Source organism: Podarcis erhardii (genome assembly GCF_964252035.2).
Source record: "Podarcis erhardii genome assembly, chromosome: 13".
In the NCBI taxonomy this organism is placed as follows: domain Eukaryota; kingdom Metazoa; phylum Chordata; class Lepidosauria; order Squamata; family Lacertidae; genus Podarcis; species Podarcis erhardii.
The window spans coordinates 6,006,474-6,019,609 of NC_138502.1; the positions used below are offsets into that span (position 1 = coordinate 6,006,474).

The window sequence follows — 13,136 nt, forward strand, 5'->3', positions numbered from 1 at the left end:
AAGACCTTCCCCTGGAATGGCCCAGCAAAATCTAAGTGCAGCCGGCTCCAGGGAGATCTGGACTGCTCCCACCAGTGAACTGGTGCTCTGGCCACTTCTGGCTGCACCTCTTGGCATGCCTTGCATGTTCGTACCCATTGTTCTATGTTCTGGTCCATTCCAGGCCACCACACATAACATCGGGCTAGTGACTTCATCCTGACCATTCCCGGGTGTCCCATGTGAAGCGTCTCAAGAACCCTGTTTCTCAGTGGTGCTGGGATGATCACCCTATCTCCCCACAGGAGACAACCCTTATGCATGGATAACTCGTGCTGCCTTGTCGCATAAGGCCTGAATTTGTCTTCATGCGGACCACCTGGCCACCCCCTCCCCACCCAAGTGAGCACACGGGAGAGAACAGCATCTTTCCTCGTTTTCTCAGCAATATCAGTAGCCGTTACAGGAGCCCCCGGAAGTGTTTCCAGCATCATTATGTGCTCCGCTGGAGCAGGATCCTCATTGCTCCCGCCAGGAAGGGGCAATTGACTCAGCGCATCAGCATGGCACAACCGTTTCCCCGGCACATGGGTCAAGGTGTACTGGAACCCGTTCAGGAATATAGACCAACGCAACATTCTGGGGGAGAGAATTTGTGGCGTTTGTTTGTTCGGGTTGAACAACCCCAACAGTGGTTTGTGGTCTGTTTCAATGGAGAAATGACGACCGTACACATAATCATGGAACTTTTTGATTCCTGCCACAATTGCAAGCGCCTCTTTGTCAATTTGAGCATAGTTGCGCTCCGTGGGCGACAACGTACGGGAATAGAAAGAGATGGGCTTTTCCGACCCATCCGGTTCCCTATGACTCAGCACCGCCCCCAGGCCGTATTGAGAGGCATCACATGCCAGGACCAGCGGCTTCGATTCATCATAATGAGCAAGGACGCTCTTGCTACTCAGCATTCCTCGCAAGGAGTCAAAAGCCTTCTGCTGCTCCTGCCCCCATCGCCACACATTCTTTTTCTGCAACAGTCTATGTAATGGTTCAGCTACCGAAGCTTTCTGGGGTAAGAACGAATGATAAAAGTTAATAAGTCCCAGGAATGACTGCAACTCCGTCTTGTTCTGTGGTCGTGGTGCCTCGATGATGGCCTTAACCTTAGCATCTGTGGGGTGGATGCCTGATGCATCAATTTTAAACCCCAAGAATTCCACAGTTGGCACCCCAAAACTGCATTTTTCCTTTTTTAGTTGCAACCCCACCTCCTTGAACTTGAGCAACACTGCACGGACACGTGCAACCAGTTCCTGTGGGTCTTTTCCAGCAATCAAAACGTCATCAAAAAATGGCAAGACCCCCGGCAGACCTCTTAACAGGCGTTCCATGAGCCCTTGAAAAATCCCTGGGGCCACACAAACTCCAAATTGTAATCTGTTAACTCTGAACGCCCCTTTATGTGTGACAATAGTCTGTGCTTCCGCTGATTGTGGGGTTACTGGCAGCTGTTGGTAAGCTTGTGCCAGGTCAAGTTTGGCGAACACCTTGCCCCCAGCCAGTTTAGCCAACAGATGTGATATGACTGGAATGGGGTATGAGTTTCCCCTGAGTGCCTTATTGATAGTACATTTGTAATCAGCACAGATCCTGACTTCCCCATTTGCTTTAAGGGGCGTGACGATTGGAGTCTCCCACTTAGCGGAGTCCACGGGTGAGAGAACTCCCTGCTTGACCAATTTATCCAGCTCTGCTTCGACCTTGGGTTGCAGTGCAAATGGCACTCGCCTTGGTTTGAGTCGGATTGGGGCCACCCCAGGGTCCAATTCGAAGTCAACTGGGGGCCCTTTATAACAACCCAGTTTTCCATTAAAGAGACCAGCAAATTCTTTGCATAATGCCTCACTCATCTCAGGGCAGGTTTGGATTGAATTAAGCCCTGATATACTCAGTCCCAGGGCGGGAAACCAGTCCGTGCCCAGGAGACTGGGGCGACTGCCCTTCGCAATCACCAGTTTGAGTACCGCCTGTTTGTCGCGGAACTGTACTCTCACGGCACACATTCCCATGACATGGATGCGGCCCACTGAGTATGACTGCAAAGTTGCCGGGAAGGGCTCCAGAGGGGGCAACTTACCCCTGGGGAAGAATGTCCTCGCGGTCTGGTCCGACACGATAGTGAATCCAGATCCGGAGTCCACCTCCATGTCGCACAGCTGACCCTCAATCTTCACCTTGACGTGTGCCTTCCCTTGCGCTGGAAACTGCACGACCCTCCCGTTGATCTCCGTTACGTAGTGGCAGTCCTTTAGAACATGGTTCGCTGTGGCCGATCTGCGATGCTCCAGTCTAGGTGCTCCTGTTGCTCCCAACGCCGCCGATCTACAGACCCTGGCGATGTGACCTGTCTTTCCGCACGTCCGGCACATAGCATCCCGGAAACGACAACTCTTCCGCTCATGGTTTCCGCCACAACCAGGGCACCTGCCTCGGTGATCTTTGTGCACTGTGCAGGCCTGACGCACTGACTCGACCCCACGGACTGGGCTCTCGCTCGGAGTAGCCTCTAGCTCGTCCATGGCATGCGCAACTTCTATCTGTGGCTTAGGGACCCTGCGACTGGCATCAAGCTCCTCTCTTTCATAATTCTCCGTGGCAGTGGCCTCCTTCAAGGCTGAAGCAAGGGTAACCTCTTCTTTAGCCACGATGCGTCTTCTGGCTTTCTTGCTGCTCAGACCACCGACAAACCGATCCAGGAGAGTCTCTTCCAGATCTTGGAAGTCGCAGTGCTGAGCGAGCTTCCGCAGTTCAGCTAGAAATGCAGATACAGACTCCCCAGCACACTGCTGCCTCTTATGAAACTCCATCCGCCGGGCCATCTTGGTCTCAGTAGGCGCTAAATGGCTTGTTAGGCAGGCAAGAATATCTTTGAGAGATGTCTCACTTAGCTTCGCTGGGGCAAGCAATGCCTTGGCCAGCTTGAAGGTCTCAGGCCCACAGTAGCTCAGGAATGTGGCCCTTCTTTTGCTGACATCGGTGATCCCTTGAGCCACTGCGAAGAACTCGAAGCGTTCGACGTAGTCTTCCCACGTGTGGGGCTCTGATGGCTGGAAGGGCTCCAATACCCTTGGACTCTCCATTGTCCTGTGGGCAGGGTCGTCTTCTCAGCTGGCCAGTGAGTCTTGTTCTTAGCTACAATCTGGACTCTGAGGCAGGGCTGCGTTTAACCGCTCCTCAGCATTCCGGATCCCATCTTCGTTGCCAGTTGTTGTGACGTGGGGTTTGTGATTTCAGCTTTCTTGACATAATATGCTGGAGACAGTTCTCTAGTAACACTTCTTTATTAAAGCAACAAGACTGGGGCCTGAGGAGGGGAGAGCTACATTTATAGGGACAGGGAACTAGCTAGAAAGGATACATTTTGGAGGGAACAATATCAGGCAATCACAGTCCTGCCTTTTGGAGGCAACCAATAAGACAGAGGATCCAAATACAGCAGCTTAAATGAACCAATAGTAGCTGTACCCTCTGGAACCAAAAGGCAGTTACTTTACCCTAATGCAAATACAAACAATAATAATACAGATATAAAATCCTTTGACTCAATACACAACACTGGCTATAAGCTTTTGTGTGCATGCGCACTTCTTCAGGTACAACCAAGAACAAACTTAGTTGGTCTCTAAGGTGCTACTGGACATTTATTTGTATTTTTTTATCTATATTTCACCTTTAAGTGAAGTGTCCTATCTTATAATGGCCTTGGTGGGACAAGGAGGAAGAGGAGGAAGAGGCCAATTGGGTTATTGCTAGTTCTAGTCCAAAGTTGGCTTTATCCAAGGCCCAGTCTCACCCACTGGAGTTGTTGTGGACAGAGGCAGAGCAAGTCTTCATGGCACTCACAAGCGCACTAAAGTGGGGGGGGGGGATGCACCAGCCCAGCCCTCACTGCTGACATGATGCCAGTCCTGATCCAGCTCAGGGAGGGAGAAGGATGTAACAGCCATGCATGCTTCAATCTCAGCCTCACAATATGAGGGTGAGTCTGGGATTGAAGGACGCATGTCTGTTGCACCCTCCTCATGCCACCCTGCGGGATGGAAGGGCGACATGAGGAGGACACAGCAGGGCAGTCATGCACCCCCAGAAAAATGCACACAGGGCCATCACCCTGGCAGCCCACTGACCCTACGCCCCTGGATGTGGGTTCAGTGTGGGTTCACTCCCTTGATAGTTGTCTCACTATGGAGCAGAGGAGATGGAGAAAAACATGTTTATTACCAGTGTAGCCACTTGGGGACAAAACTTTGCAAGGGGTATTATCTTCCATGCAATTATTTGAAATAATTGACTCTCCATGACAGGGGGGACAGTGTTCCAGAAAGTAATAGGAAAACAATCCATCAACAAGTCTTAAAGTGGTTATAAACCTTCCCTTTATGCCAAACAGAGCTTGGGTTAGGGATCAGAGGTAGGCCGGGCTCTGTCAGTTTGAACTCTGTCAGTTTCTCCCTCACACATTTTTTACGTTGCCAATGTTAATGACAATATGTTTCTCTTTCTGAAGAATATTGGTAGAATCTGCTGGTGTTTAATGCCAGTGATGAAACTGTAGGTCGACATGTGAGAATCTAATCAAGAGATAAATTTAGCCACCAGGATGGTTGTATTAGTGATGCTGCTGTTTCTGGTTTCAAAAGTAGCCACCATGAATTGTCTTGGAAGTTCTTCCCTCCCTGTTCCTCATGAGAGGTACCAGTCCGGTGGTCTCCTCATTGGTGGAATTGTTTCTCAGATAATATACTTTTTCCCAAAGGTTTCCTTCAAGGAACACCCTTCTAAGGAGTTGGACTTTAACATTCCAGTGTAAATAATTCTTTTCTTTTCTGTTTTCCTTCTGGTGTTGTGTGAGCTTGAAAACTTCTGTTGCAAGGGACTTAAGAAGGAGGCCTCAAAGACTGTATGTGTGGCTTGCATCCGCCTCATACCTTGTTCATGGTCATAGATGGTGTGCAAGTGTAAATTCCTTATAGTAAACCTGGATTTCCTCCTTCCATAAGGCTTGCTCATATGTTACATTGAACACAGGTACAAGCTGTCTCTACACATATACAAATGTTTGTGTGAAAGAGAACATTGAATCATACAATTGTAGAGTTGGGATATGTCTCAAGGATCATCTCGTCTAGTCCCCCGCAATGCTGGAATATCCTCTTGTACAATATAGATTCTTGTTGAATTGTGCAGCTCAACTATTGTGTACACAGGTACACGTACTGCACACACATTAAACATTACATGTGATTAACTGTATAAGTGTACAGCTCAAATATTTCTGTACGCAGGTACACAGATAGCACACCTGTTGAATGTAATGTGTGAACACCACTATAGTAAGAAATAAATGTCAGTTGTAGAAGATTGAAAGCAGTTTATTCTTTAGTATACATTGATTTGCATATTGTCAGACGTAACTTCTAATAATTTGTTTCTTAAAGCTTCTAAGATATCAAGGGCAACACCCACACACACCAAAACACACATGCACACACTGAAATGGCATAGCTGCAGGAGACTACAAAATATGCCAACATGAGGGCATTGGTGAAAATTCCTATTTGAAAACCGAGGAGCGAGCAAACTGCAATGCGATTTTTAAAAGGAGCAAATTTAAAAGGATGTTTAAGTTAAAAGCACTGGTAATGGGGGCTTGCTACAGTGGAAGGAGGAAAGTGTATTCAGATGACCATTACCAAATGAAAGAAGGGTGATATGGCATGATTTTTAGTTATTTTGCAGAACATTGGTGACTTGCGAGATGTTAATGACTATGAGGGCACATTATGGAACAATGCACATACTTTTGGGGGGTTTCAGAACACCACTCTCATACTAGTGATGGGTTGTTGCTCAGTGGCAAAACACATATGTGTGTAGACAAATGTATAATTAATTATGAATATAGGAAGCTGCCTTCTATTGGTCCACCCAAGTTGGAAACAGCTCTCCCGGGTTTTAGGCAGGAGTTTCTTCTAGCCTTGGGACTTTCTTCCAGTGCTTTCCCCCCCTAAAAAAAATATGTTTAGGGGTACTCTCATTTTGATTCAAGGAAATTACCATTTTATAATCAGGAAAAATAAATACAGTAAATGGACAAAAGTACAAAGATTCACAAAATGTTTAGAGGTAAGCATACCCCTGTGTCCCCCCAGAAAAAAGCAGTTTTCTTCATAGAAAGCTGATGCTTTACCACTGAGCTACAGATCGCTCAGCATTTTACGTTATGTGCTGTATTTACAGTATTTTCACTGATTTCCAAATTCTGCCTTTTACCAGTTATGCTTCACAAATTCAGACAAATTTCCCACTGTTGTCTCTTCTTATATGGCCCTTTTATTTGTTCTCTGTCCTTTTTGCAGCTTCATCCTATAGCTCTCTGCACTCATGATTTCTTTCTTTCTTTTTTTTTATTCCTTCCGAAAGTGATGGCAGTAATTACATTTCAATTGGAGCATTTCAGTTGCTCAGAGCTCAGAGCTGTTGGATTGTAAAAATTTGTCTGTGAAAATGTGTGTGTGTGTGTATCTCTATCTATCTATCTATCATCTATCATCTATCATCTATCATCTATCATCTATCTATCATCTATCATCTATCATCTATCTATCTATCTATCATCTATCTATCAATCTATCATCTATCTATCTATCTATATCATCTATCTATCATCTATCATCTATCATCTATCATCTATCATCTATCATCTCTATCTATCTATCTATCTATCTATCTATCATCTATCTTTTCAGTATGCTGACAAAGTTCTACCAGCATGTCTTAGCATTGGCTTTTTCCGTAAATGAGATCAACGAGAATCCCAGGATCTTGCCCAATGTCACACTTGGGCTCCATGTCTGTGACAGCTACTTCAATGAGAGGATGGCCTACCGCACAACTCTGGATGTGCTGTTCAAATTGCATAGATTTGTCCCTAACTATGAATGTGGGAGCCAGAAAAGCCTTATATCCATCATTGGGGGACTTGGCCCTGATATTTCCTTCCACATGGCAGACATCTTAAGTCTCTACAAGATTCCGCAGGTAAGATCTACCCCTTTAAGACAAGTCTGGTGGAAAGACAGCTTGTTGCTGTAGCATATTGTTTTAGAATCTGCAACTGCAAACTGGTCGTATACCATTTTTCTCCGCATGGGGATCACAAAATTAGCTTCAGAAAGTGAGTGAATTGATTTTGGATCTGGAAAATAAAAGTCTTGGAGAAAGTGGTGATACTGTAGCCAAATAAGAATTACTGTCAAAAGTTGGTGGGAAAATAATAATAATAATAATAATAATAATAATAATAATAATAATAATAGGGATACCTAATAGAGTTCTTTATCATAATTAACTTAAATAAAAGTGTGCCATATATCTGCATTCTAAAAAGAAGGGCCATTGATTTTCAGTAGGGTTAATTTTAACCAAAGTCTAAATCATAAGTGCCTTTTATTTGCATAAAAAGGAACATGCGTATATAATACTTTGAAGTCATTTCTGAGATACTGGTGTGTTTCCTTATAGCTCACATATGGCTCATTTCCTCCTGAGGAAAATGTCTCCTCTTTTTACCGCATGGTCCCAAACGAAGCCCATCAATATATGGGGGTTATCCGACTGCTTCAGCATTTTGGATGGACCTGGGTTGGGCTCTTTGCCGTGGATGATGAGAGTGGAGACCATTTCTTGCAGGCCCTAGAGGCATTGTTTTCTGAAAATGGAATCTGCTCAGCCTTCACACAGAGAATCCCAAGCCAAGCTCGGTTGATTAATATCACTGACATGATTGATACAGCCACAAATATATATCAGCCTTTCACAGACCACAGAATCAGCACTTATGTTTTCTATGGAGAAACTCTCACTGTTATGTGGCTAACTACTATGATGTTTCTAACTGATCCTGAATATCAGGAAAACACATCTTCTGGAAAGATATGGATCGTGACAGCCCAGATTGATTTCACAGTTATAGCCCTTATCACGGGTTGGGATCCTGAATTTTTCCAAGGCACCATTTCTTTTGAGGTTCACTCAAATGAACCATCAGGGTTCCAGGCATATCTTCAGAATATAAAACTTTATTGGGAAGAAGGAGATTCTTTCCTCAAGGATTTCTGGGAGCAAGCATTCCAGTGCTCATTCCCGAATCACAATGTGCCATTAGAAGTTGATAAAAAGGTTTGTACCAGGGATGAGAGGCTAGATAACCTTTTTGGGTCAGTTTTTGAAACTCGCATGACTGGTCACAGCTACAGCATCTTCAATGCTGTCCACGCCGTGGCACAAGCTTTGCACACCATGTACTCATCAAGATCCAACCACGACCCACAAGCAGGTGGTAAAAAACTTGAATGGAAAAACCTTCAGCCCTGGCAGGTAATGTTTCCACAACAAAATGGATTTATTGCATTTTTATAAAGTGAAATAGCACCCAAATACAGTGGTACCTTGAGTTACAAATGCCTCAGGTTACAAACGCTTCAGGTTACAATTTCCGCTAACCTGGAAGAGTTACCTTGAGTTGAGAACTTTGCCCCAGGATGAGAACGGAAATTGTGTGCCGGCAGCGCAGCAGCAGCAAGAGGCCCCATTAGCAAAAGCATGCCTGTAGTTAAGAAAAGTTTCAGGTTAAGAACGGACCTCCGGAATTAATTTCGTAACTAGAGGTACCACTGTATAACAGTGGAATTGCACTTGACATACAGTGGTACCTCGGGTTACATACCCTTCAGGTTACATACGCTTCAGGTTACAGACTCCGCTACCCCAGAAATAGTGCTTCAGGTTAAGAACTTTGCTTCAGGATGAGAACAGAAATCGTGCTCCGTCGGTGCAGCAGCAGCAGGAGGCCCCATTAGCTAAAGTCGTGCTTCAGGTCAACAGTTTTGGGTTAAGTACGGATCTCCAGAACGAATTAAGTACTTAACCTGAGGTACCACTGTACAATTCATTAACAGGAGCAACAACTATTGTTACATTTAGGGGGGATTCTGACTTAGAGGTGTTCAATCATGAACCCACATATGGCAGCTTCACCCCATTGGTTCCTCAGCTGAGCACATACGCTGAACCTGTGACTTATTTTGTACTGAGCAGGATTATGATCACTCATTAAGGAGCTGAAATGTGGGGAGAAGGAGAATGATGCGTGAACAGAAGGAGCTAATCACTCTCGGCGTAATATTGAGGGAAATTGCCTTCTGAACATGCATTTAGCCTCATAGCAGCTTGTGTGTGTGTGATTTTAACCAGAATCACCAGAGAAGAAAAATGCTAACCACCTAAAACCCTCTTCACTGTTGCCGCCTGGGACACATTCACACCACACATTTAAAGCAGTATTACACCACTTTAACAGCAAGGGCATCTTCAACAGAATCCTGGGAATGACTCCCTCAGGAAGTTGTGGATTCTCCTTCCTTGGAGGTTTTTAAGGAGAGGTTGGATTGCCACCTTTCATGGATGCTCTAGTTGAGATATCTGCATAACAGGGCTTGGTCTAGATGACCCTTGGGTTCATTCCAAGAACTCTAAGATTCATCTAGTTTTTTCACTTGTAGATTGAAAGAACAATTTGCTTGCATTTTTTTAAAAAATACTGTTTGACTGCATTCATTATTGCATTCCCCCCATAAGCATTTGTAAAAGGAAATTGCAAAAGAAACAAAAACAAAATCCTGCACCAGTAGGGAAATGTATTTATGAAGCTCAATGTGACAGTGCTGATTTCTTTCTTTCTTTCTTTCTTTCTTTCTTTCTTTCTTTCTTTCTTTCTTTCTTTCCTCATTCCTCAAGCTTCATCAGTTTCTTCAAAGTATCTCCTTTAACAATTCAGCGGGAGAAAGAGTGCACTTCAACAATAAAATGGAAATGGTAACAGGGTTTGACATAATGAAGATGGTCATATTTCCCAACAACTCCTTCACAAAAGTGAAAGTTGGAAGAGTAGATCCCAGTGAAGGGCAGGATATCCTCCTGAATGATGACAGGATTTTTTTTTTTTTTTACCATATAATTTTTATTATTAAACATAAAACACAAACATAAAACAAGACAAACGACAACAACAACGAAAAATAATATATATATATACAGTAATTTCACATCATTTTCATCACTACATTTTCTTTCAAACTTCCCTCAGCTGTCCCGTAAATCATCCGTATTCATCACTTTCATTACGCATTCCTCAATCTTGTATTGACATTATTTATCTCTTTTCCTCCTATTCCCTTTAATCAATACTTATTACTTTTTTACAGTGCTTCTTTAAATCCCTTAAGATCCCAGTGAAGGGCAGGATATCCTCCTGAATGATGACAGGATTACTTGGCAAGGACGTTTCAATCAGGTATGTGTATATACTGATACTAAAAAATGGGACCTAATGGTCAGAAGTTAGGCTCTGAATTTTTTTTTTATTTATTTATTAAGTTCATTTATGTCCTGTCTTTCCTCTAAGGAGTACAAGAAAATGTTCAATATTGCCTTGCTTCCATTTTTCCTCACAAAAACACTCTGAGGTACGTTAGCCTGAGAGATACATTTTGCCCCAAGGCCACACAATGATTTTCTTCGCCAAGTAGGGAATTGAACCCTGATATTTCTGGTCTTGCTTTAACCATTTGACCACTGTGGTTTTCAGTTAGTGCCATGTATGCAGAAACTGCGCAATACCTTTCTCTGGGCTGGGATGGGGTGGGGGAATGAAACACTGAATAGCAGAGAGTGGGCTCGTTTCTAAGAAAAAAAAATGTATGATGGTGCCTGGATACCTTGCTTTATAGCTGAGATTCTAAAAATGCTAGAAACTTCTCCTCACTGTCTTTTAACTGGAAGTTAGGAATGTGGATTGTGGTCCATATGAATTTTGGTTTATAGGGCCACCATTGCCCCACTCCCTGCCCCCCAGGGGATGCCCATGAGTTAAAGAGAGATGGAGTGCCTAATATTTCTACTTTTCACAATAATGGTATAGAACTTAAAGTTACCCATACAAGGAATATGTGGTACATATTTACCAGGCCTTGATTATGGGCCTCCCTCTCTGTGAGGAAATTAATCTGTGGAGCAAAATGGACCCCCCCCCTCCACAAATGAATTCCACTCCCCAACCTGTTTTTGTGGGATAAAAAATTCATTTGAGTAAGCCATTGGTTTACTCTGGTGTGCAGATACTCCTCAAACAAGCAATTGGCTATAAAACTATGATTCAGGGAACCACTGGCAAATTGTCTGCACTGTGTTCAACTGTTTGCTTGAATCTTTTTAGTTTTGCCAATGAACAAAAGTGATCTCTAATTTATTCCACCCGTAATTCTTTCAACCTTTATGCGTAGGTGTTGCCCCTTTCTGTATGTAGCGACTCCTGCCATGCTGGTTATCAGAAGAAGAAGAAGGAAGGGGAGAAATTTTGCTGCTATGATTGTGTTCCATGTCCAGAAGGGAAGGTTTCATGGCAACAAGGTAGGTGTTCTAGTGTGTTAATGTTTCCAGAATACACAGAAAATACAATTTATGAAGTAAAAACAATAAAGAAATTTATGACAACTTAAAGACTGACAGATACTCAGCATAACCAGACACTGCTATGTTGAAGATTCTCATGAAAATGGGCCTGTATTCACAAATGAATTCGCACTATGTTTCTCACTATTTTGTTTTTCAGACATGACAGACTGCTACAAATGCCATGACGATCAATATGCAAGCAGGGACCAAGATCAATGTATGTCAAAGACATTAGCTTATCTGTCCTACGAAGATCCTTTAGGGATTAGTTTAGGATTGGTTGCTGTGTCTTTCTCTATTGTTACAGTATTGGTAATTGGAATTTTTATTAAGAACAAAGATACCCCCATAGTCAAAGCCAACAATCGGGACCTTACATACATTCTCCTCTTCTCCCTCCTGTTCTGCTTCCTCTCATCATTGCTATTCCTTGGCCAACCTGGGAAGGTGATCTGCTTTCTCCGTCAATCTGCTTTTGGCATTATCTTCTCAGTGGCTATCTCTTGTGTGTTGGCTAAAACCATAATTGTGGTTCTTGCTTTCATGGCCACCAAGCCGGGGTCCAGAATGAGAATGTGGGTGGGGAAAAGATTGACCAATTCCATTGTTCTCTCCTGCTCCATTATTCAAGCAGGCATTTGTGTGCTGTGGCTGGCAACCTCCCCCCCATTCCCAGATTTGGACATGCAGTCCCTAATTGAAGAAATCATAGCAGAATGCAATGAAGGGTCTGTCACCATGTTTTATCTTGTTCTGGGCTACATGGGAGTTCTGGCCATCATCAGCTTCACTGTGGCTTTCCTGGCAAGAAAGTTGCCAGACAGTTTTAATGAAGCCAAGTTCATCACCTTCAGCATGTTGATGTTCTGCAGTGTTTGGTTGTCATTTGTTCCAACCTACCTGAGTACCAAAGGGAAATATATGGTGGCTGTGGAGATCTTCTCCATCTTGGCCTCCAGTGCTGGCTTGTTGGGTTGTATATTTTTCCCCAAATGCTACATTATTTTGTTGAGACCTGAACTGAATACGAGGGAGCAGCTGATAAGAATAAAGAGTTAAAGAACCTAAGTAAACAATTTATGTATTTCTTGTGCAATATGACAATGAGATGGTGGACCTACTCAAGAAGTCAGATTTAGGTAGCATACATTCCTGACCAATCTATTTCTACTCCTATGTTACAAACAAACACAACAAATATGACAGATTCATATGGATGGAGGGTTAAGAATATAACGTGCATGCATGATGGCTGATTATTCTTCTGATGTATTTATCTTAATTCTAATTCATAACTTCTTAAATAATGTAGGCCACAATCCTCATGAATAACCAAAATAAGGAACTGTATGGAACTGTGCTTTGAAACTCTTGAATTATTTGCTTCAATTATATGCTTTTAAGTGCCTTGTATTAATTCTTTTTAATATTGCATACTACTTAGAGATTTTAAAATATTAAGTGGTTTATAAATGCTTTCACATAAATAGTGCTAATAAATAAGGAGGGAATCATACAATTCAACAGCAGCAGGTGCAAATGAGTGGTTTTCACTGACATTACACTGGGGCAGGAAGGATTAA

At 43.3% G+C, this 13,136-nt stretch overlaps 1 protein-coding gene across 1 annotated transcript; it reads left to right on the plus strand.

Moving 5' to 3' along the window:
* Positions 1 to 6,789: 6,789 nt before the first annotated feature.
* Positions 6,790 to 12,612, plus strand: LOC309328519 (vomeronasal type-2 receptor 26-like; the record flags this gene model as incomplete). The annotated part of the gene is made up of 4 exons (XM_081838515.1): positions 6,790 to 7,080; positions 7,564 to 8,418; positions 9,838 to 9,997; positions 11,711 to 12,612. 4 exons carry the CDS (start codon positions 6,790 to 6,792, stop codon positions 12,610 to 12,612), a joined length of 2,208 nt encoding a protein of 735 aa, XP_081694641.1.
* Between the last annotated feature and the right edge of the window lie 524 nt (positions 12,613 to 13,136).